Below are 24,479 nucleotides of genomic sequence, written 5' to 3'. Positions count from 1 at the left end.
TTATTTAAAACGTAATGAGTGGTTAATTATAAAAACCCATTCGTCATTCTGTGAATTACACGTTTGTCTGTGATGGAGGGAATATTTCCTCACACACTCACACGCACGTACACACGCGAGGTGCGTGCAAGTCAACGAGTGGTGGAGGGGCGAGTGAGGTTGGGGGGGGGGGGGGTCAGGGGTGGTGTCTAAACAGCAGGATCTGTCGTTGATCAACTAGTTTCAATCATCAGAACTTAAACGCATCATCGTCACCGGATCTCATCACGAGGAGACACAACTCAGTAAGTGTGCGTGAAGTTTACGTGCGTGTTTGTCACATGGATTCATTTCGAAACCTATTAAATCAACTTTTTATTTTAGATCTTAATAGTTATTTTAAGTGACTTTTAAGTCAATTTTAAATCTCATTTATTACTGAAACTAAAACATAATTACAATCCATTCTTTTAGCCTTGGTTTGACGATAGTTGACGCTCATAAAACAGGTTAACTTAAAAGATATATAACTTATAAATATTTAATGAACGAGACATGATTTTACGGGTGAATCCGCGGTCAAGGGTCGGGGGTCTCCGGGGGTGACCGCCGCCGCTGTCCGCGGTGCTGAAGCCGTATCCCCGAACCAGCCGAGCAGACACGAGGGGACCCGAAGAGCCGAGACGAGTTCATCGTTGAAGAGGAAATATTGAAACGCAGAGACTTTGGTATATATTTATTTTTATTTATTTATATCGCACACAAGAGACCTAAACACATCACAAGTCTGGGAACTGAGTAATGACAATAGTGGGGTTCGCCTCCTCCTGGTGGCTTCACTGGAAAACGCACCCCGAGTCCAACCCGAGGAAGAAGGAGAAGCCGCTCAAAGGAATATAAACACACGAGAAGAACAAAGACAATAATAAATATATACTGTATATATAAAAAATGAACAACAAAAAAGTTAAAACGCCTTTTTAATTCGTCATTGACATGTTTCACTTTATTTCATTTTATTAGCGCACATCGTTAAATGATAAACACATTTTAAACCAAAAATAATTATGAAAAAAATATCGATTTAATTTTATTCAATGTTTAAATTTAATAATGCGTGTTTTAATGTTCACAAAAACAAGTAAATATATATATATTGTTTATAAATGTTAATGTTTATTTCGTATTAATTGGAAATTGTATTGACAATATTGTAATATTTTGAACATGTTTCAGTAGAGTACTGTAGATACTATTGTAGATTTAAATTGTAACTATTTTGCAATTAAACGTCAAATTTACAATATTTTTTGGGGGGCCGTGGGCATGTAGGGCCGCTGAATATCTTGAGGGTTGCGAGTTTGAAACCTTTGCTTTATATTATCATCACAGATGTTTCGAGATCATGACAATTCGTTTCTGCTTTAGATTAAATGTATATATTTTAATGAATAAAAGCAACTACCATGAAAATAATGATGAAAAATGAAACTTTGTTAACGCATTATTATAGGAAGGATAAAGTAAGAAAGTGAACAGAAAAAATATTTGCATCGAGAGTGTGTGAGGAGGTGAAGGAGGAGGAGGTGATGAGGAGGAGGAGGTGATGAGGAGGAGGAGGAGGGTGATGGTGCTGGAAGGAGGGGGTGATGCTGGGAGGGTGACACCCATTGAAACAAACCTGCCCACACTATCAAAGCAGGACGCAGACGCCGGCGGTCGTGATGTGACGCTGAGGAGGTCCACGAGTCCTCAAGTCCTCACGAACCGCTACGTAAGGTGCGACCCCCCCAGACCCACCTGGACTCACCTGTGTCTGCTCCTCCCGCAGACCCCTAGTCGCCATGGACTTCCTGGACCTCCGACTCGACAAGGCTGACCCGGCGACCTTCAGGGCGTTCCTGCTGGCGGGGGTCACGCTGCTCCTCTCCCTGCAGCTGTGGCGCTGGGTCCTGGTGCGGCCCCCCGGCCACGGCCCCCCGGGGCCCATCCCCTGGCCGGTCATCGGCAACGCGGCGCAGCTGGGCGCGCACCCGCACCTGTACTTCACGCGCATGGCCCAGAAGTACGGCGACATCTTCCAGATCAAGCTGGGCAGCCGGGCCGTGGTGGTCCTGAACGGGGCCACCATCCGGGAGGCGCTGGTCACGCAGGGGCCCGAGTTTGCAGGCAGACCGGACTTCACCTCCTTCCAGTACGTCTCCGGCGGGAACAGCCTGGCGTTCGGAACCAACACGGACCTGTGGAAGTTGCACCGCCGGGTGGCCCAGTCCGCGGTCCGGATGTTCTCCACGGGGAACCCCCAGACCAAGAGGACCTTCGAGCAGCACGTGATCAGCGAGCTCCAGGAGTTGCTGCAGCTGTTCGAGGCGAAGACCAAACTTCAGGGTCACCTGGAGCCCATGTCCTACCTGGTGGTGTCCACCGCCAACATCATGAGCGCCGTGTGCTTCGGCAAGAGGTACTCCTACGACGACCTGGAGTTCCGCGAGATCGTGGGCCGGAACGACCAGTTCACGCAGACGGTGGGCGCGGGCAGCATGGTGGACGTCATGCCCTGGCTGCAGTACTTCCCCAACCCCATCAAGACCATGTTCGAGAACTTCAAGAAGCTCAACCGGGAGTTCGGCGCGTTCATCCGCGACAAGGTGGTGGAGCACAGGAAGACCATCGAGTCCAGCAGCATCAGGGACATGACGGACGCCTTCATAGTGGGTCTGGACAAGATGACGGGTCGGGCCGGGGTCTCCCAGGAGAAGGACTACGTGACGGCCACCGTGGGGGACGTGTTCGGGGCCAGTCAGGACACTTTGTCTACAGCCCTGCAGTGGATCATCCTCATCCTGGTCAAGTGAGTCCAGCGTTTATTTGTTCGTCTGCGGGGCCGGCCCTCCCATTAGGTGAAGCAAGCACAGAACATAAAGACAGTGAGTCAAAAAGGTCTGATAAAGCAATAAAAAGAAGGAACCAAACCTAAAAATAAACATGTCATTATGCCATAATAAATAAGCTGCAATTGATGTTTCGATTTACAAATCATAGCACGTAACATTTAATAAAAGCCATGTTTAAAAAGTATATATCTTCAACGTATTCTAATTTATTTGAAGGAAAATAACATATTCACTAACATGAAGTGAAGAAAAGCCTGAAAACGTGGTGTTAGCAATAATAATAAATAAGCAATAAGCAATAATAAAAATAAAAACACAATAAAATGAGGTCCTTTGCGCTCAGAAAGTTATGTGATTGTCTGTTTTAGTATCAAATAACAAAATAAAAAATAAATCATCATATATCCATATATCTCTAGCTAGCTTCATGTTTTATATTAAACAAAAATACATTTTTAAAAAACATATGAATGCTCTGTGGGTCGAATCTACGAAACAGCTTAAAAGTTCCTTTTCATTAAGTAAAATGTATTTAAAATTATGAATATTGTTAATTGAGAAAATGGAAAATGATCAACATTTCTGTCAAACACAAACGTATTATTCCGTCATAAATCGGATAATATAAATTTTTATTCATTGTACAACAATGAAAACCTTAATACTCTAGTACACATGTGGCCCTTTGGTTGTATTTATATATTTCTTTATACATTTTTATTATTATTTTTTTTAAATTATATTTCTTCATTATTTTTTGTATTAATTGCTTTTTTTTATTTCTATTTTGATTTTGGGCTTTGATTTTGTCTGATTTGGTTAAATATGTTTTGAGTATTAATTGCACCTTAAAAAGATAAAAAATATTTGGAATAAGAAGGTTTATCAAAGCTATATATATATATATATTGTATTTGATAAACCTTCTTTTGTATTTCATATATATCAACAGGCGGCTGCTTGGTTCGCCTGATGGGAGGGCCATCTAGGATCATTTCATTGTATTTTAACTGTTGAGAAGAACAAAAATTTGGCGAAAGCTTTCGAGTTTTCATTTCACGTCGTGTATAACGTTGCGTCCTCACCTGCCGAGGAGTGTGAAGGAGGCCAGTTGTTGTGTTGTCATGTGACGTCCTCAGGTGCTGGCAGCGCAACACAACAGCTGAAACTTCACACCAGGGAAAGTGCACCATCAGCGACTCACTGTATAGCAGAGTCTTTGTTACGTTTCCCATGAGCTCACCTCGACTCGCAGTCGCTGACTTGAACGCCCGCAGGTCTGTTCGCCGGCGACTTCTTGCTTTTATTTGTTTGCAAAAAAGAAAGACTTGTTGATGGTTGAAGGAGGACATTGTTCTGCTGGTCGGAAGGAAAACGTAGCCGTGAGTTCGACGAGCGTTTTATCAGCCGCAGGCAACAGTGTTGTGTAGTTTGTGAGTCATTTGTATTATATTTGTATTTATTCACTGAATATTGGACCTTAATTCACCTACAATTGTTTTATTCACATGATTTTACACACTTTAAGGTGAAATATTGATATATTCAGTTTTAAAAAATGAGCTCTAATGGGTGTCAGAACTCACTCGCACAGCACACACAGTAAAAGAAGATAAACCTGAGGCCACTCTTTCAAAGAGTGATGAATCCTTCAAAGGATTCGTGGATCCAGATGGACCTCCTGAAACTTAAGATGACGCAATCGTTTGCTATTTGTCTCGCAGCCACTTTCTCAGATTGTTAATGTTTTGAGTCATTTATTAGGTTGTTCGCAGAACCTCCTGAGAGTGCAGACCTCTGCCAAGCAGCTCGTTTTTACTCATCATTATAAGCTTGATTTTGATTGGCTGCTGGTCAACCAATGAGATTGTTGGATCGCTGGTGTCATGTCTGAATGTGTTAAGTAAGTAAGTAAGTAATTTTTATTTATATAGCGCTTTTCCAGACCAGGGTCACAAAGCGCTTAAACAATCAAAACAATATTCAATAAAGTACATACTTTAAAGATCAAGATAAAACTGATAACACAACAGGAGTTCCAGAAAATCAAGGAAAAGCCTGAACAAATAGAAATGTCTTAAGATGTTTCTTAAAGGAGTCAGTAGACTTATGGCCACAGTTCTGTTATTAAGTTCTACTTCCACTGTCTTGAATAATGGTGGGACGAAACGGGTAACTGAAGATTTGAAACTGATGTTTGTCCCACGATTATGACATCACGGAAACCTGCGTCGAGTCTTCTATGATTGTTGTCAAGTTGTCTTCTTCTCCGGCTGCTGCTAACCCAGGCTTTACCCTCATTTACGGGAACAGCGCCCCCACAAACAGGACAGGAGCAATGCGGTACTGACGCTGAACAATCTTGACGTCGTAACGATGTCTAACGGTTTTGTCCGTGGGTTTCCCAGGTTTCCGGAGCAGCAGGAGCGGCTCCAGCAGGAAGTGGACAAGGCGGTGGGCCGCGGGCGGCTGCCGTCGGGCGAGGACCAGCCGCGGGTGCCATACGTCATGGCCTTCATCTACGAGGTCCTGCGCTTCACCAGCTTCATTCCGCTCACCATCCCTCACTCCACCACGGTCGACACCCACATCCTGGGCTACCACATACCCAAGCACACGGTGGTCTTCGTCAACCAGTGGTCAGTCAACCAGGACCCGGAGCGCTGGCGCCGCCCCAGGGCCTTCGACCCGCTGCGCTTCCTGCACCAGGACGGCTCGCTGGACAAGGACCTGTGCAGCAGCGTGCTCATCTTCTCGCTGGGCAAGCGGCGCTGCATCGGCGAGGAGCTCTCCAAGATGCAGCTCTTCCTCTTCACCGCCCTGCTGGTGCACCAGTGCCGCATCCAGGGCGACCCGGCGCGACCCCCGACCCTGGAGGGCACCTACGGCCTGACTCTGAAACCGCTTCCCTACTCCATCTCGGTGACTCTACGGGAGGACGCCGTCCTCTCCTCGCCCGCCGACGGGCCGGCATAGATCCCCCGAGTGTCTACAGAGGATGAAATAATGAAGGCTGAACTGTTATTTATGATCCGTCATCTCAGGCTCAAACGTGTGATCGGAACTATTCGTTCGCTGCCTTTACTCAAGTATTATAGTGCCTGACGGTCGCTGGTTTTTCTAACTTTCTTTTAGCTCAATTCTTAAATTCTATTACCGCTGTCAAAAGTAGTAGCATTTCCCTATATTTTTTAAGACATTTATTAGCAGCAAAAACTTTCCAAAAATATTCCAATAAATATTTTTATATACAAATTATAATAATATTGTATTTAGCTTGTTCAGCGAAACTTGTTCATGCCCCATCTCACCACAGATTGTATTAAAGTGAATCAAAAAACATTCTTAAATTTAAAATTATACTTTCTTTTTCCAGATATAACAGATAAAAAACTGGTTGAACTAGTAATGAATATTAAAAACAAGTGAATTTGTTATTATCAAACTGCATAAATTGAGTTAAAGATCCCGGAGGTTTCTGTATCGTTCCAGCTGATAAAAAATGATATATTTCAAATACTACTACTGATCTCAGCACCACCAGGTGAATAAGCTGATCCTTCTATCCTCCTACACTAATGGCAACATTACCTGCCCGTCTGTGACCTGCTGTTGTGATTGACGGACAATTTGATCAGTGTTATAGTGTTATTTCTTGTTTTGTAAAAGGTTTTTTTTTTTGTAGAAAAGACGCTGCTCTATGGAGACGTTTCCAATGCCGGTAACCAAACGTTGTTTTTTTTTGCATTTAATCTCACCTGTGATTGTTGGCAATGATTTACTCTTTATTTGCTGATCAACAGCAGCATCAGATTTGGTGTTTTTATGAATAAAAGTAAAAGTATCAGAGTAAAAAAAAACACTTTATTGTTTGATGAGTTCAATCAACATATTTTACAGCCCATGATGAATTTTCTGTGTCGTTTTCTGATAGTTTTATTTAAATGAAAATACATTAAAACACATATTTTAATCAAATGTTGTCATTCCTTGCATGAATGGTGTAATTAAAAAAGAAGAGTCCATTTTTTTGACAGATATAAACTGTTCTTTATAAAAAATAAAAACACAGATTATAGGTTGTTGCCTGTGAATTGAATAAGTAATAAAAATGTTATAAAAATATAAATTCATAAAATTATTCATAAAGAAAATAACAACAGGCAGAAGCTAGTAGACAGTTAGTTCCCTTCAGCAAAATGCTAATGCTAGAAACAAGATGAAGCTAGCTGACAGCTTAAGTTAGCAAAATGATAATGACAGAAACAATCTGAAGTTAACAGACAGATTAAGTTAGCAAAATGCTAATGCTGGAAAAAAGTTGAAGCTAGCAGACAGATGAAGTTAGCAGAATGCTAATGCTGGTAAAAAGGTGAAACTAGCAGGAAGCTGAAGGAAGGAAAATGCTAATGCTAAAAAAATTGAAGCTAGCAGAAAGCTGAAGTTAGCAGAATGCTAATGATGGAAAAAGCTGAAGCTAGCAGACAGCTGAAGTTAGCAGAATGCTTATGCTGGTAAAAAGGTGAAGCTAGCAGAAAGCTGAAGTTAGAAAAGGCTAATGCTGGTAAAATGGTGAAGCTATCAGAAAGCTGAAGTTAGGAAAATGCTAATGCTAAAAAAATTGAAGCTAGCAGACACTTGAAGTTGGCAAAATTATGTTAGCAAAAAGTTGAATCTAGCAAGTTAGCAGACAGCTGAACTTAGCAAAATTCTAATGTTAGATAAAAGTTGAAGCTCACTCATAGTTCAAGCTAGCGGAATGCTAACGCTAGAAAAAAAGGTGAAGCTTGCAGCCAGCATAAGCTGGCGGAAGACTAATGCTAGAAAAAAGTTGAAGCTAGCTGATAGACGAAGCGAGCAAAAATGCTAAAGCTAGCTAAAATACTTGAAGGCAGCAACAAGATGAAGCTTTAAACAGCATGTGTGTTTACATGGAGAGGATAGATGAGTTTTAACTTATATTTTAGTATTTTCAACTTGAATTTGGAGATATGGAAATAGAGATCTTATGAATGAAAATATTGTATGCAAATATTTTCATGACGTCTGTGAGCGACTTTAAATATGTCAATAAACTGTCGACTCATCATTTCATTGACAACTTCACACGGTGTTGAAGAGGAAACGAACGATGAACTCTTCGAGTGCGTCCGTGGCGACACAAACCAGTGATGTTCAGGCAGGACCAGGTCAGGTGGGAACAGAAGCTCCCCCTGCAGAGTCTTTATCTGGTCCTGCCAGAACATCCTGTACCCGAGCACCTGCCAGACGACTTTGAGAGAGCGTGACAAATTCAGATAAATCTACTCGAGCTGATCGCAGATACTAGTCGAGTGGAAATACTACATTAAAAACTACGATGTCAGTTATTATCTTTAAGTGATTTTAAATGATATTGCCAGCACAGCAATACATTGTAATATAACATTTTTATAGTGACCAGAAATACACATTCTATTTCAAATTACCCCATGTTTTTCCTTTTATAAAAATGTTGAATCCTAAGTGTTACGAGGCGGTGAATTACACCTGAAGCTATCAATGTTAGCCACCAGCTATGCTAACAGTTATAGCTTTCAGTTTAAAATCTACTTTTTATTACAGTTGAAATTAACAGTTTTTATCCATTACTTCATCTATTGGGTGGTTTAACACAGTATAAATAAACACAAAGTATTTAAAACTGAACATTTAGTCAACAAAAATGACCTTTAAAATAATGGAGTTTAGTGACATAGAGATAACAAACATGTTTTTTTTGGTAAAGTTTGTTTAAAAATAGAACAAAAAATTCTTATTTTCAGTTCATTAAAATACTCAAAAAATGAAAAGACAAGAATTATAGTCCTAAGAAAAGTACACTACAAGCTAATAATAAACAAAATAATAATAAATACCATTAAATACCAAATAAACAAAAATAATAATACCATTAGATACCAAATAAAAATGTCAGTTAGTTGTTGGAAACGTTAAACATGATTATAGTTTTACTCAAACCTCTTGAGGGCCACATAAATACAGCCGAAGGGCCATATTAGCACTTTGCTATTCACACCTACTGTTTCTGGCATCTAAAGGGTGAAAAAGATTGTGACCTTTGAGTAACCTTTGACCTCAGAAATATTACTTCGGCTCTGTGGTGGGAATCAGATCTTACCTGTTGCCAGGACTCCCTGGTCAGGTCGAAACCAACTCCTGTTGGGCCCCCTAAGGAACAAAGGCCCCGAAAAAACTCATTAGGGCTAAAAACCCTGTAACCTTTTTGACAAAACCTTGCGCGCAGCAAGGAGCAGCTACCAGGGTCACGGTGGGTTCAGGCCCAGGAGAGCCCTCGATCGCGCGGTCAGATCCGGGAGACCCTTGGGATGGACGACTTGAACACACTCTTCTGGGTTGCCCACCTGGTACAGTCAGAAGAGAGACCGAGTCTGACCTCTCGTCTGAGGTCACCACGAAGTCAACAAGTGAGTCTCAAAGTGTTCCGACTCGGGTCCAAACAAACTCGACAAGCTCTGGAACCGTGTCGGGTCAGACGAGGCCACCAAAAATGAGGGTAGAGGCCTTTTTTGGCTTTTGTCATAAAAAAAAACACGACCAAAAATGGAGTTTGTGATGACGCAACAACCGGACATGCTAACGCTAACCTAAGTGGTCTTATTGCAATAAAACACGTTAATAATTAACGCTGTACACTTTACAAAAAAATACGACATCTGGTAACTTTAGCTTCTCACGCTTACGATGCGTTAAAGAGCGTAGGATATATAGTATTCCGGGTCAAGATGACCCTGATGGCCGGAAAACAAATGTGTTTGTCGTATCCCCTGTGTTGTCTCTGGGTCAAGATGTCCCAAAGGCCTGAAAACAAATGTGTTAGTCGTATCCCTTGTGTTGTCTCTGAGTCAAGGTGACCCGAAGGCCCGAAAACATACTGTATACATAACAAATTTAAAACAATCTCAACAATAACTCAAAAGTTTTCACTTCTATGAACAAAGTTACACATTAAAACACATTCCCCTTTTTTGGGGCCTTCGGGTCATCTTGACCCAGAGACTACACAAGGGATACCACAAACACATTTGTTATAGTTTAAACAATTTTTTTCATTTATGTCTTATTTTACGTTTGAAAAATGTTTATTCATGAAAGTCTCCCTACTATAATGAAACCCCTCAAAACTACTCAGCTCGTCTTTAAGCAGTTGCACTTAATTCAATTATTCTAATAATAAATGTGAAAATACACCTAAATGTACTTTTTCTTGAGAGAAAATGTTTTAATATTTGACCAATATTTGCAGCCCAGTCCATTATTGACCTGTACATTAGTCTTCAGTGAGGTTTAGATACTTTCTTAATTTTGGAATTTGAATTGGTCTCGAAGCGTTAGATGGCAATGGCTTGATTTTACTGATGTAACTACACAGTAATAGCCGTAAACGAAACAACAATTAGTATAATAAGTTATTTTGGGGTTTCCTTTGTTTCTTGTCAAGAGTTGCATAGTCATCACAGTTCAATGATGTATTTATATGCAAATAACACAAATATTTTTCCAGCGAGATCAAAAAACCTACTTGGCCAGTGATAAAAGAAAAACAAACAGACTAGAGTTCAGGCCTGCAGGTGCCTGAAAACAGGAAGCCTGGCTTCTATATTTCGTGGTAATTACAGACGATCACTAATCACGAGCTGCACCGCAAACAGGAAATTAACTTGAAATCGGAGTAAAGAGAGCAGCAGACTTGAATGACACGACAGATACGGATTTTAGTGGTTATCAGAAGATGAACCTTTGATTTTTAATACATGTATTTGGTTTGTGTAGATCAAGGAGCATGAAACTGAAACAAGATCCCTTCATCTGACCTCAAACTTTGGGTTCGGACGCCCTTCATCGGGTAGGAACTCAGTGTAGAACTTCAGCTTTTTAGAAGTACTCAACTGGTTAAAAGAAAGTTATTTTTTATTTAACCCTTGTGTTGTCCCTGGGTCAAGATGACCCGAAGGCTCGAATACCAATGTGTCTGTGGTATCCCTTGTGTTGTCTATGGTTCAAGGTGTTTTCGGTTTAATTTGTTTTCGGGCCTTTGGGTCATCTTGATCGAGAAACAACACAAGGAATACAACAAAAACATTTGTTTTCGGGTCATCTTGACCCAGAGAAAACTCAAGGGACACGACAAACAAATTTGTTTTCGGGCCTTCGGGTCACCTTAACCCAGAGACAACTCAAGGGATACGATAACACATTTGTTTTCGGGCCTTCGGGTCATCTTGACCCAGAGATAGCATGAGAGATACCACAAACACATTTGTTTTCGGGCCTTCGGGTCATCTTGACCCAGAGACAGCACGAGGGATACCACAAACACATTTGTTTTCGGGCCTTCGGGACATCTTGACCCAGAGACAGCACGAGGGATACCACAAACACATTTGTTTTCGGGCCTTCGGGTCATCTTGACCCAGAGACAGCACGAGGGATACCACAAACACATTTGTTTTCGGGCCTTCGGGTCATCTTGACCCAGAGACAGCACGAGGGATACCACAAACACATTTGTTTTCGGGCCTTCGGGACATCTTGACCCGGAGACAAAACAAGGGATAAGGAATACTCTTACGATATCAAAGTATTACAATAAAACAAAATACAAGTGAACTAACGTTTACATTATCTAAGTCTCATAATAAAATGTAATGTAAATATGTCATTCTGTTTTATTCAGTGTCCTTTTCACAATTTGTAACATTATTGTGTGATAAAATGTTTAAATAATAGATAAAGAACACTTCTAGCTTGTATATAAAGCACCATCATTACACTTGTTGATCTCCTACTTACTTACTTACTCCATTTTCTGTTTCACACTAATAAAGTCACATTTATTTTCTACGTCAACTCGTCCTTTGACATGTGACCCCTCAATGCAGTGGCAGTATATAGTTTTCATAAAGTCGTTCTTTTACCTACTGATCAGTCTAAGAGCAGAATGAACGCTTACATTTCTCTCTGACATCAGAAGTTAATCATGGTTCCCTGAATGAACTCTTGCGTGACACAATCTTCCAGCCAGACCTCAGGAAATCTCATTAATAAGCAGCTGATTTTTTTTCCCCTTGTTATTCGATTAATCCATAAACACACACAAATGTGTGAAAACAACTAATCTGGGCACCTTGTGATCAACACGGTTAACACAACCCGCCGGGATAAAAAACATTTTAGACGACATTTGTTTAACTATGACCTCGTCCTTCTTAGATTTACTGCTTTCAAACTCATACTTTTGTGTAATATTGTATATGATATAATCACTTAAAAGCTAAACATGTTCTTTCTTTAATAAAGAAAACGTCAGAGCTATTTAAAAAAAAATACTCTAGTGTTATCTCAGGGTCAATGTGACCTGAAGGACCGAAAAAAATGTGTTTAAGGTATCCCTTGTGTTGTCTCAGGGTCAATTTTTGCCTCCTAAGATGACCCAAGGGTTAAGGATCTGATGAACAAAGAGATGACAGCATCACATTTCTTTAAGATTATCTTATTATTCTACATCAGTTAAAAGAGGTAAAAATGTTGTCTCTCTGACCGGCCATTTTGACTTTCCACTAACTTTAGACCCCCCGCCCCCCACACCACCTTTTTGGAGATTCCCCTACTTTGTGAGATATGACTTGAGAGGCGGCGAAAGGTTGTTTGATCGAATGAATCAAATGAAAAGTGGTCAGAACCGAAAACACACCCATCCATCTATCCATCCATCAATGCATCCATCCATCCATCTATCCATCCATCAATGCATCCATCCATCCATCCATCAATGCATCCATCCATCCATCCATCCATCAATGCATCCATCAATGCATCCATCCATCAATGCATCCATCCATCCATCCATCCATCCATCAATGCATCCATCTATCCATCCATCAATGCATCCATCCATCCATCTATCCATCCATCAATGCATCCATCCATCCATCCATCAATGCATCCATCCATCCATCCATCAATGCATCCATCCATCCATCCATCAATGCATCCATCCATCCATCCATCAATGCATCCATCCATCCATCAATGCATCCATCCATCCATCAATGCATCCATCCATCCATCAATGCATCCATCCATCCATCAATGCATCCATCCATCCATCAATGCATCCATCCATCCATCTATCCATCCATCAATGCATCCATCCATCCATCTATCCATCTATCCATCCATCAATGCATCCATCCATCCATCCATCAATGCATCCATCCATCCATCTATCAATGCATCCATCCATCAATGCATCCATCCATCAATGCATCCATCCATCCATCTATCCATCCATCAATGCATCCATCCATCCATCCATCAATGCATCCATCTATCCATCCATCAATGCATCCATCCATCCATCTAGTGACGACTTGTCAAAAAGTGCTTTGTTGAAAAACAAGAAAAACGTGCAACATGTTATGTAATGTAAATAAACATCCAGGAAGTAGATTGCACACTTTTTAATGATAGACTCGAGCGTCGATCACATGAGTTTAAATAAATCACCGTCACTTCCTCGTAGCTTTTCATTGACACCCTTAACAGAATCTTAAATATAACCCGATACATTCATGGCGCTCGTCAGAAACTACCATTGCACAAATACATAATTAACCTAAAAACAATTTCAGCTGTAAAAAGTTCTGAAACATGGAAAAAGTACAACCGCAGGAATGTATCGAACACTTTTACAAATGTTTGTTTTTAGCAGCAGAATTAAACTCGTCGCGACATATTTGGGTTGATATTCTACAATAAAATCTGGATATAAACCTACGATGTTTACATGCACTCGCTACGGTGGATTTTATTCGCGATTAAACGAGGATCACGGGAGACGGCCATTCAACGCATTGCCATACAGAGGTGCGATAGATTCACACCCGAGATTCACACGAGATTTAATCTTGGACGTTCAGGACAGTTTCATACAGAACCTTAAAAATCAACCAGCACTGAAAAGGAAAGTCGATCCGGCTTCATGTTCTGCACCATCACCGCTGTCAGACAGTGGAAGATGGGTCGGAAAAGGAGCTCCTGGACAGCAGCCGGAGAGCGGCGTCGGCGAAACCGTCTAAAAGCCGACGGCGTGTGTTCGGCCATCTTTGGGGCTGTCGTGGGAAGCCGGGGTTGAAAAGGTAAGAAGGTCAGACTGTGGGCTGCGTTCCAGCACCTTTTTGTCCGTCTGCCGTCTGTTTCTTATTGCCGATTAAATGTCCGCGGGAGACACGACGACATGGGAAACAACGAGTCCGCCGGATCAGCGGGAAAAGAAGGAACTCCGTGATCCACACAACCTCACCCACAAAAGTGTTACGTACAATTAGTAATCGAAGAACCCTTATCTTTAACATGATGCTCACACTTGTGCACAGAGACACACACTTACACACACACACACACACGTGCTTCCTTGGTCCGACGGAGGTGGATCAGGTTCACAGTAGTACTCCGAGTGTAGTGCAGAGTGAGCTCAGCTCCTTCTGGGCTTCTTCATCCTGAAAGATTAGACTCGCTTTATTAATCATGGATCCAAGATGGCCGACAGAACAAGGTGAATGGGTAGAGTGATGGAAGAATGTTGGGAGAAGAGTTTTCAGGGAGAAGAATATGATGTCAAATATATTTATATATATATATATATATATATATTTATATAGATAAGATATCTTTTTACACCCTAGTTTTTGCTTGTTTCTAGTTGGTGTGTGCGCAGCAGCAGTGAACAGCCATACACAACCAGCCTTCATCTAGATCCAAAACAACATCTACATCTTGTCACATCTAAGTTATCAAATAAAATGAAAAATATAATAAAAATGTATTAAATACAGCTTTATGAAAGAAAAACAACAATAAACTTGGGGAAGGATTTATTTTTGTTTGTTTTTTCGGTGTTTTTTCCATCATCCATCCCAGAAATTAACTTTTCTTATTTTCTTTAGAAGTTATTTAACGTAAACGTGACAAGATCTTGATGGTGTTCTGTCATTTCATCTGGATTATGAAGGTTTTGTATGGCTCTTCCCCGCTGCTGCTCACATGCCAACCTTTTTCATCACTAGCAAAAACCATAGACTTAATAAAACACAACATACAATAAAATTATTAAAACATGAATCCACATTCAGGGGACTGTGTTGTCAAACTGTGTGTTTGTTCATTCAAGGTTCACAAGGTTCTAGACTTGCTTGTTAATAATCTATGAAGCCTTCATTAGTTTTTTTTCTTAACTCTCAATTTTGACTTGGTTTATACTCGACCCTGATGAGTGAAATAAAAGATAAATTAACGTTTTTTTCTTAATGAAGATCATATCCAGGTCCTCTGGATTTATTTAGGTTTTATTGCTGTTGAAAGTTGTATTAGAGTGTTGTATTAGTCAAGATCTTGGCAGGTCTCGAGACAACTTTTTTTTAGGGTCTCTGCCTCGTCTGTTGATTTACATCCTAAACTAAATGCCTTAGAACTTTGTTTACTTATAGTTACACACACAGAACCAGTAATAAACACAGATTCACCATCTATTGATTTGATGGAGATTCTGATGATGAAGAAAAACATAAACACTGATCTTTCCTCAGACGTCAACATGACTTTAGTTGAACCTGAAATTACAACAGATTTTCCCCAACTTTAATCTAATAAAACTAGTTTGTGTCTCAGCATGAGTTGCAGGGAGATTTTCTTTGTGATGGTCGATTTATTTTATACAAAAGCATTTAAATGAAGGCAGGAGGAAGTTGAAGGTTCTTGCTCTGCACCCTAAGTAGATCTTCATTTATTTATTCATACAAGTGACTAGTAGTCGTCTTCTCTACCTCTTTGGAAGCCGCGTCCATCGAACAGGCAGCTTCGCACATCTTCCGAGCGTTCTCTCTTTGGCCGACGTCCCTGTAGCACTAGAGAAGAAAAAACCATGGTTGGACTTTTATATAATCCAGTCGTCATCTCGGGGGGGTGAGTGAGTGAGTGAGTGAGTGAGTGAGTGAGTGAGTGAGTGAGTGAGTGAGTGAGTGAGTGAGTGAGTGAGTGAGTGAGTGAGTGAGTGAGTGAATGAGTGAGTGAGTGGGGGAGTGAGTGGGGGAGTGAGTGAGTGAGTGAGTGAGTGAGTGAGTGGGGGAGTGAGTGAGTGAGTGAGTGAGTGAGTGAGTGAGTGAGTGGGGGAGTGAGTGAGTGAGTGAGTGAGTGAGTGAGTGAGTGAGTGAGTGAGTGAGTGAGTGAGTGAGTGAGTGAGTGAGTGAGTGAGTGAGGGGGTGAGTGAGTGAGTGAGTGAGTGAGTGAGTGAGTGAGTGAGTGAGTGAGTGAGGGGGTGAGTGAGTGAGTGAGTGAGTGAGTGAGTGAGTGAGTGAGTGAGGGGGTGAGTGAGTGAGTGAGTGAGTGAGTGAGTGAGTGAGTGAGTGAGTGAGTGAGTGAGTGAGTGGTGAGTGAGTGAGTGAGTGAGTGAGGGGGTGAGTGAGGGGGTGAGTGAGTGAGTGAGTGAGTGAGTGAGTGAGTGAGTGAGTGAGTGAGTGAGTGAGTGAGTCACCTTAGCGAGGAAGACGTAGTTGAGTTTGGAGTATCCGGGCTGGAGCTCCTCCACCTGCAGAGAGAGAAACGTGAGGTTTTGGTTTGCTTTAGGTCAAAACTCCCAACATTTGACTCTAGTGATCTCTTGAGTGTTTCGCTCATGAGCGACGTGTCGGGACACGGACCACTCGAGATGTGCACGGCAGGATTGGCCGGAAGCTAAATCCATTTCTCAACTATATAAACAACCGGATTGTGGGAAGAAAACACACCGACGAGAGAAGTCGACACTTCGAAGGAATCGACTCACCTTCTGAAAGTTCCTCAGAGCGTCTTCCACCGTGGCGACCAGAGGCGCCCCGGATAACGTGGCGGCGACTTTTCTCTCGAGCCAGGATAATTGGGTCACCTGCCACGAGAGAGAAAAAAACAAAACAGCCAGAGGTTACTTCAGAGGAAGACGAGAAGCTGTGGCCACAGGAGACGGCGGCGGCGGCGTTTGATGGCGGAGGCGCAGGAAGCTTCAAAACCTCCCACACTGTCATGAGAGTGTAACTTTTGGAAGCAATTACAAATGTGCGTGCCTTCGGTCGTCGGGGGGGAGACCGAGTCACGTAGGCTTTAAGCTGATGGATGAGTTTGTAAAATTCCCAGTGAGGCGGCCAGGTGTCTCACTCATCGCTCATGCCCAACAGCTACTCAGCAAGAGCAGGTAACATTTGTGTGGACGCCTCTTACATCTGGAAAACACCTTCATTTTGAGGGGAAAAATGGAAAAACTACCATCATCACTTGGTGAAAAGTTCATTACCAAGTTGAAAAATGCAGAATTTTTCTTCTATTAAATGTGTATCTGTGGTCCAGGTCGCGTCTTCCTAAACTTCTTATTGGCACATATGAACTCATTTTCATGATACAGTTTAATAAAAAAATCAATAGCAAGAAAAATCCTTAAACATTATTTTTACATTTACATTTTTAAATGTTTATTTCTTATATTAAGAGTTTGCTGTTCTACCAAAAAAGTTTTTTTTTTTGCGTCATATAAATCATGCGTGTCAAACTCAGAGGCAAATTGGCTTATAAAGTAAATGTAAGTGTCCCAAAATAAGTTTTAATAAGCTCAAAATGAAATTCATTGGTAAAACAAAAGCCAGATCAAATTCAAAGCCCGTCAATTCCACTGAAATTAAAGTTAAAAGGTTACTTTCTGACGAGTGTGGATCATCACTGGGTCCATCGGTCTATATCGAAAGATGTCTGTGTGTGTGATGCACAAATCGATTCATTCGAAACAATATCTAATAATCTCATTCTTCAATTCCTTGTTTATCCGCGGTTAGCTTCCAGCTTCTGGTGAATGAACACCAGCTCTAAACTATCGTCTAACTCGCTCTTCCACCTGTCACTCACCGTTCTCACGTTCAGTTCGAGCCACGCCGTTGTTCAAGGGTCGCAAGTGTGTGTAAAAAGTTGTGATTTATAGTCAGGAAATTAAGATATGCATGTTGTTCGACCAAGACTTTGCACTTTGACTCTCGAGTTTTAATTGCCTCAAAAAGTGACAAAAAAAAAGCCATTTAACATGACTAGAACTTTTAAGTATAACTCAAAAACCCCCAAAGGCAAAACATAAACTACATAAACTCCTGCTTCAGTTATTTTCTGTATAAAGATTTATCATGAAACTTGATTTTTGTATCGTTTTTTTATGCGGCACGTCTCCAATGTTAATGAGCGAATCCACTTGGTTCACCCACACTTTTCCACCCTGTCGCCTCACACGGGGGGGGATGTTGGCCTCGGGGTCAGACGTGTAATAAACATACACATTCATCAGTGGCGTCTAATTGCAGGTGTAGCGTTGCTTTGGCGTCATCGTCGCAGCCTTCAAACAGACTTGTTAAAACGTTCGCTGTTAAACATGACGGACTTGAAAATTGCTACTGGACAATAACGCCTCATGTTTTAAAAGCCTATATCAGGGGCCGGGCGGTTAAATTTCCACAGGGGCCACATTATATGCAGCGACTGTTTTAAGGGGTCGTCGAGCCATAATAACTGAGTGAATAGTTGTCAAAAGGTAAAAGAAAAACCCATTAACAACCAACTATAATGTTTGTTTTATACAAACCTTTATAAAGAAATTGGATACAAACCAGAATATTTTTACCCTGAAATGATTTTGAGGGCCCAGAACAACTAACAAAAAGGAATTTTTTTTAACCTTTAATGAATAACAATGAACAAAAATCATTTTACATGATACGTCTGCAAAGCTTTACCCTGACCTCATGAGGGCCACATTAATGCGCTTATTAATTATTAAAGTTCTGATAAATACTGAAGGTAGTTCTTCTCCAACCTCAACTCTGTCTGGACTCAAATGATAAAGCTTAGTTCCTAACAAGAGACATGAGAAAACTGGATGAAGAAGATGCATCACGCAAAACTCTTAAAGGTAAAGATCAAATATCACCCCTGGGTATCTGCAAAGGCACCTCATTCGCTATCACAGTAAATTAGACACATGGACATAACTCTAAAATGTGCCCAATATTATTTTTACATTTTTATGTTATTCTCACCTTGAAGATATTGTTAAACTACAACGGGTCCAAGTTTGCCTAAAACAAGATGTTACTATCAGACTTACCTGGTTTACATAAGATGTTATTAATGCTTATGCACTTTATCGTGTCGCGCAGTACAGTGTTTATACATTTGTACATTTTCCTATGTTTTGGAATAAATAAATAAGACCTTTCGTAAATGGGGATTTTATTTCGCAGAAATATTGGGATTATGAAAATTCTCTCTATATTATATATGGAATACATCATGTCCGGACCATTATCGTGGGCCAAATATCGTCACAGTATTAAATCCTAAATTAACAGTATTCTCCCACCCCTAGTGGTCATTGACTGCATTTTCAGAGATGCTAAAATACTTCTGTATGTAAAGAAATAAGGATGTTTAATACTTATATTGACATTTATTTGGTCGGAATAAACTTTCTTGAGAGTAAAAAGGTTAGTTGAATAAAGGTTTCATAATTAAGACGGTGGCAGACTGACGAGTGATAAGAAACAACTTCCTGTTGTAGAGACTGGATATTGTCTCGCTGCCATCTGACAACGAGCGCAGTTGAACGCTCCAGACAGGAAAAACAAACCGTGAAACCAAAACAGTGCGACTATCTGAGGAGGAAAAACCGTGGGCGTGCGGCGGGAGGTCGGGAACGGTGTGGTGTGTATATGTGTCGAGGCGAGGGTCACGTACTGTGTAGCACCAGCGGCCCAGCAGGTGGTAGGACAGCGGGTCCTGAGGTTTCAGCTCGATGGCTTTATCCAGATGATCCTGAGGGAGGAAGCAGACAGACAGAAGCTTTTTTTTTTTTACTGTTGATTCATGAGACAGCTGCTATTCTTGCTGCCTTCTGTTCTGACCTGATCTGTCCTGCTTCACCAACCCACAAGTATTTCACAAACACCTCTCACACACGCAATCCTGGCGATCCGACCGCACTCTCCGTCTGTCACGCATCCTCCCTCCCCCTTTTTCCATCCAGCCTTACTGTGATTAAAAAAAAAACTCCCTCCCTCATCAGCCCGGTCACCTGTCAGGAGGCTCACAGGTACACCGTGATTGGGGGAAAGCCTGCTGACAGAAGATAAAGGGCTACGTGCCGTTGTTCCACACGCTGGCTTATGCAACGGAGACGGAGGGAGGGATCTACCGGGAGAGATTGGCGAAGTATTCTTGTCAAAGAATGGGAAAATAAATACAGAGGGCAACGGTTGGGGATAGATCGCAAAAAGAAAAAACGAGATAAAACATCTCTTGTTGTGGGGATGTGTATAAAAACAAGCTATTTTCAGTTCCTGTCTGGGTTTGACTTGGCTTGAGAGGTCAAGATAATAATAAGGTGTCTTTTGTACGACAGCAAATATTGGATTTCCTACTAACATGGTGGTAAATCGGGCTGTTTTCCAAGTTTTTTGCCATGAGCCAAACACAAAAGGAATCATGGAAGTAATGATTCTGTCAAGTAAAACTGACCCGAACAAATAGTTCTTGTAAATTATTTGTTTTTGGAACATTGTAAGTGGAGATAAATTTGTTGGCACAATCACATTGAGCTTCCACGATTTAAGAATAGGCTAATGGCAAATAAATATGAAGTCCGACAAACATTGGTCGCACGTAACTCCAGTCACAGGAAAATCGATTTATCTTAGTGACTCAATTTGATGCCGTTGTCAGGTCAAGTTTTCACGTTTAGTTCTGGTAAGAAACCTCACAAGTAGGTTATGATTCATTCAAACACCTCCTTTATCCAGTTGGTGCTTGAAAAACACAACAGTTCTTCATCATTGTTCATTCATTTTCTTTCAATTGTATTTAAATGTGTTTGTGTGTGTGTGTGTGTGGTTGTGAAAATAATTGCAAAAACAGTGTTAACAGAAGTACCTTATCTTTCAGACTATAAGGCACACTTAAAATCCTTTAATTTTTTCAAAGATCCATAGTGTGCCTTATAATCTTGTGTGCCTCATGTAGGGCCGGTTATCGAACTTGTGACGCCGTCAAAAATACTACAGTAGTACCGAAACATGCTTCGTGTTATTTGTCATGTTCAAAACCTTAGTGGATTTTTTATCTAAGGAAGAACTAGTGTCAAAGACAGTAAACATCATATTAGTCTCTTTTGCACTGGAAATTATTCATTATAATTTTCTTTTTGTAAGCAAAAGCTTGAAGAGGGATTTGCAAAAACTCAATATTTTTACTTTCAATTTTACTACGTGTCATGTCATTAACTTTTTGTTAGAATTGATAAGTTGGTATCAAAAAACTTCCATTCAGGAATAGGTATCGAAGTAAGACATTTGTATCAGTGTAACTTAAATTCACCAGAATCTCATGTATTGATTCTCTGGGGCCTACTAAACTCCAATCGATTGAATGTAGTACACCGGCTCAAAATCTGCCAAAAAACTGGGACGAAACTAGGATTACGAGTTTGTAAATCAGACACCGTTGTATTACTCCATATTCAGGAGCCTCGCCATTGTAATCTGGATTAATATGCTTTAGGTACTGTACTTACATATTTTTAACTGTGTACTGTTTGTGATTGTTAGCCATTAGAAGCGCTTTGTGACCCTGGTCTAGAAAGGCACTCTAGAAATAACCATTACTTACTTACTGTACATAATACTATGGCATGTGTGTATAATGACCCCAAAATGGCATCTATTAAGAGACATGCTTACGAAGTGGATTGCCAACTGTAGAACGAAATCCCGTCATAATCTGTTGCGCCCTATAGTCCGATAAATATGGTAACCGATTGCTCAGATGAAAAACGACTCACCTTGAAGATGAATCCATTTTTTATTTTGTTCTGCAGGGTGTCGTACTCGGACATGATCCCGCACATGATGGCGTACCTGAGAGCAAACGGGGAAGATAAAACGGTTGTAATTATAAGAAATCTCGAACATTTGATACCGGAAACATATTTTCAAAGCCGTCATGATATCTATCTATACGAGTTATGATGGGAGATCTGAGGCAGATTTCGGCCACAGCACCTTCTCTCCGGGTCACTGATAATGAACACGGTGAACCTACAGACATCAGCATGGCTCTTCATTACGGGCAAGATAAGCCGCTTCCACTTCTTCTGTAATTAATAGACAGACTTCAGGGCAGGTGAGGGGGGGGGGGGTAGTGATTTCAGCTCTGGGATGTGTAAGCCAGCGTGACGCTGAGGGTTTCCAAAGGAGAAGAACAGAGGCTGATCAAAGTCTTTTCACCACCAAGTCCACTCTAATCCCGCCGGTGCTCTGTCAAACACCGCACTGTGACATAAACACCTTTTTATTCCGGGGATCAGTGGGTGGAGAGGTCATCTGACAACACGGTCTGACATGGTGGTGCTGATGGTGGATCTGTTTTGAGGGGTTCGGAATGTGCCAGCAGATTATTCGTTCAGACGGAGCATGATGGCCGACGGACTCCTGTTCTCAGAAGCCCCTACAACTGTTGTGATCATAAAAATAGTGCCCCTGTTGTTGTGCAGGTAATAAGATAATACACCTTTGAGCTAACTTACTGGAACATTTAAACTCCTTGTGGTCGTAATCCTCCCCCCTGGTAATTGACACAGGTGTCGAGTCAATCAAGCATGTCAACATTAAAACCTAAATTTACTGGAAACACCAGCAAGCATAAAATCCTCCGCGATCCATCGGCTTAAGTGAATCGTAAACATCTTCTTAAGAGGATTTAAGATGAATTTTCAGGAGCAACACATCATCGTATCTTAGTATCAAAGCTATTTTGGCAGGCTTGTAATGAGGACGGTTGTAAAGATCTGAGGGAAGCGACTGTTGATCTATAGGATCAAATTAAAGTAGTCATTAGAGCCTCTTGCTTGCATTATCGTATCTAGATCGGAAGACGGCTTTTCAATTTGGGATTACATTATATACCGGGACACTTGTGGTGGGCCATTGACACAAACTGAAAAAGAGGAAGTGCCTTAATACCAGGAAAACTTAAATGAATACAAAGAGTATTGAAAAGATAGCAGGTAATCGACTTAGTTAAAATATGTTTAATAATGTTGTATAGAGTATTTTTAATTTAAAGGTAACATCAAATCATATTTCTTAAGAGAGACAAGAAATAATGACAATGAAAATAAAGGAGGAAAAAGTCATACAAATTTTAAAGAGCAACTAATGTGTGGATTTAAGTGTCTTCAATAGATCTTGGACCTCTAGTTTACTCATCATGAACAAAACTCTTTATGAAATATTTACGCTTAAGCCCGCCCACTGAAGATGCTTCATTCTTGTTTACCCTACCCACGCCCCTTGCACAACAACAATCCCAAAAGTCTCCACCTCCAAGGGACTCGTTGTATAAACAAAGCAGGCCGGAGGGGGAGTGAAGCCATTACTATGTAATCACAGACTACACTCTCGTAACCTCGTTTGCCGAGAAATGTTTTGAAATGTTGAAGAGATATCATGCCCTCCATATAGAAAGATACTTTATATAAGAAATGTGTTTTCTTGCCACTGATTATTCATTCTTATCATTTCCAGCTGGTTGCCTTGGGCAAAATATCACAACCCTATAATCACAACCCTTCTGCCAGAGCTCCAGGACTCTCGTCCAATGGCAAAAGTGGGTTTGTTTTATACTCTGATTTTGAACAGATTTTGACAAAGGTTTCAGTCTTGATTGATAAAGTCGCCTCAAAGTTTCAACAAGACTCATGAGCTGTTGCTCCTGAATAAAACATAACTTAAAAGGTGTGGTAGATGATTTTCAAAGTGGCGTGGATTTAAAAAGTCTCTTCGGAATGTTCTACAAAACCATGGCTCAAGAAATAATTTCAAGCAGGACAGCCATTATAAAATACTGTACCGAAAGGTACAAGTGAATACAATGTTTTTGTTCTAGAACAATTATTTAAAAGTCAGCAAATGAGGTGCGAAGACGATTTTAGCAATGCAATTTAAATTTTTTCCAGGAATAAATTATTTAATGTAAACGTTTCTGAAACTCTGAGCACATGACTGAGTGTTAAAATAGAGGGATCTTGAAGTGGAAGGCGGGCGAGAAATGGTTAACAAAGAGTTCTATAAAAACTAAATCACAGTGAAAACGGTTTTCTTGTCAAAGCAAAGCAAAGTAAACATCCACTGAGTGGCTCTTTAAAGTTGTTTTATGAACAAGTGACAGATGGGAGGTTTAAGCTTGTATGTACGCTACTGTAATCACAATGATAAATAATAATTTGCTGAAGCTAAATTGCACTTCCTCGTGTTAAAATTTCAGGTTCATCCTGTCAAGTGACTTCAAAACAGTGATCTGGAAATAAAAGATTGACTAAACTTGTCACGTTTCTAAAATTTGGCTTTAAGATTTGACACGGTAAAGGAGAGCAATGTTGCGTGGAAGGCAGTAGAAACAACTGCTGTAATTACAGGCAACTACAAGGCACAT

The 24,479-nt window shown here is 40.8% G+C and overlaps 2 protein-coding genes across 4 annotated transcripts in view; one reads left to right on the top strand and one right to left on the bottom strand.

Moving 5' to 3' along the window:
- Window positions 1-203: 203 nt before the first annotated feature.
- cyp1b1 (cytochrome P450, family 1, subfamily B, polypeptide 1) lies at window positions 204-6,851 on the top strand. Of its 3 annotated transcripts, none has more exons than XM_087802197.1 (3): window positions 204-284; window positions 1,811-2,830; window positions 5,282-6,851. In XM_087802197.1, the coding sequence occupies exons 2-3, from the start codon at window positions 1,824-1,826 to the stop codon at window positions 5,847-5,849; spliced, it is 1,575 nt and encodes a 524-aa protein (XP_087658323.1). In that variant the 5' UTR covers window positions 204-284; window positions 1,811-1,823; the 3' UTR covers window positions 5,850-6,851. The 3 variants fall into 3 exon arrangements, with proteins under 3 accessions (XP_087658323.1, XP_087658324.1, XP_087658322.1); XM_087802198.1 differs by lacking the exon at window positions 204-284 and adding an exon at window positions 347-707; XM_087802196.1 differs by lacking the exon at window positions 204-284 and having other exon boundaries at window positions 1,654-2,830.
- A 6,530-nt stretch (window positions 6,852-13,381) lies between these two features.
- rmdn2 (regulator of microtubule dynamics 2) overlaps window positions 13,382-24,479 on the bottom strand; it is a 32,558-nt gene continuing 21,460 nt past the window's right edge. Inside the window, exons 7-12 of the mRNA XM_087802933.1 lie at window positions 21,829-21,904; window positions 19,731-19,808; window positions 16,756-16,854; window positions 16,465-16,518; window positions 15,758-15,838; window positions 13,382-14,434 (exon numbers count right to left, since the gene is read on the bottom strand). Of these exons, the coding sequence (XP_087659059.1) occupies window positions 14,375-14,434; window positions 15,758-15,838; window positions 16,465-16,518; window positions 16,756-16,854; window positions 19,731-19,808; window positions 21,829-21,904 (448 nt within the window). The 3' untranslated portion in view covers window positions 13,382-14,374. The remainder of the gene's footprint in view (window positions 14,435-15,757; window positions 15,839-16,464; window positions 16,519-16,755; window positions 16,855-19,730; window positions 19,809-21,828; window positions 21,905-24,479) is intronic.

The sequence above is a fragment of the Callionymus lyra genome, chromosome 11, assembly GCF_982586985.1.
Source record: "Callionymus lyra chromosome 11, fCalLyr1.hap1.1, whole genome shotgun sequence".
Lineage (NCBI taxonomy): Eukaryota > Metazoa > Chordata > Actinopteri > Syngnathiformes > Callionymidae > Callionymus > Callionymus lyra.
This window is presented reverse-complemented; position numbering and strand designations above follow the sequence as displayed.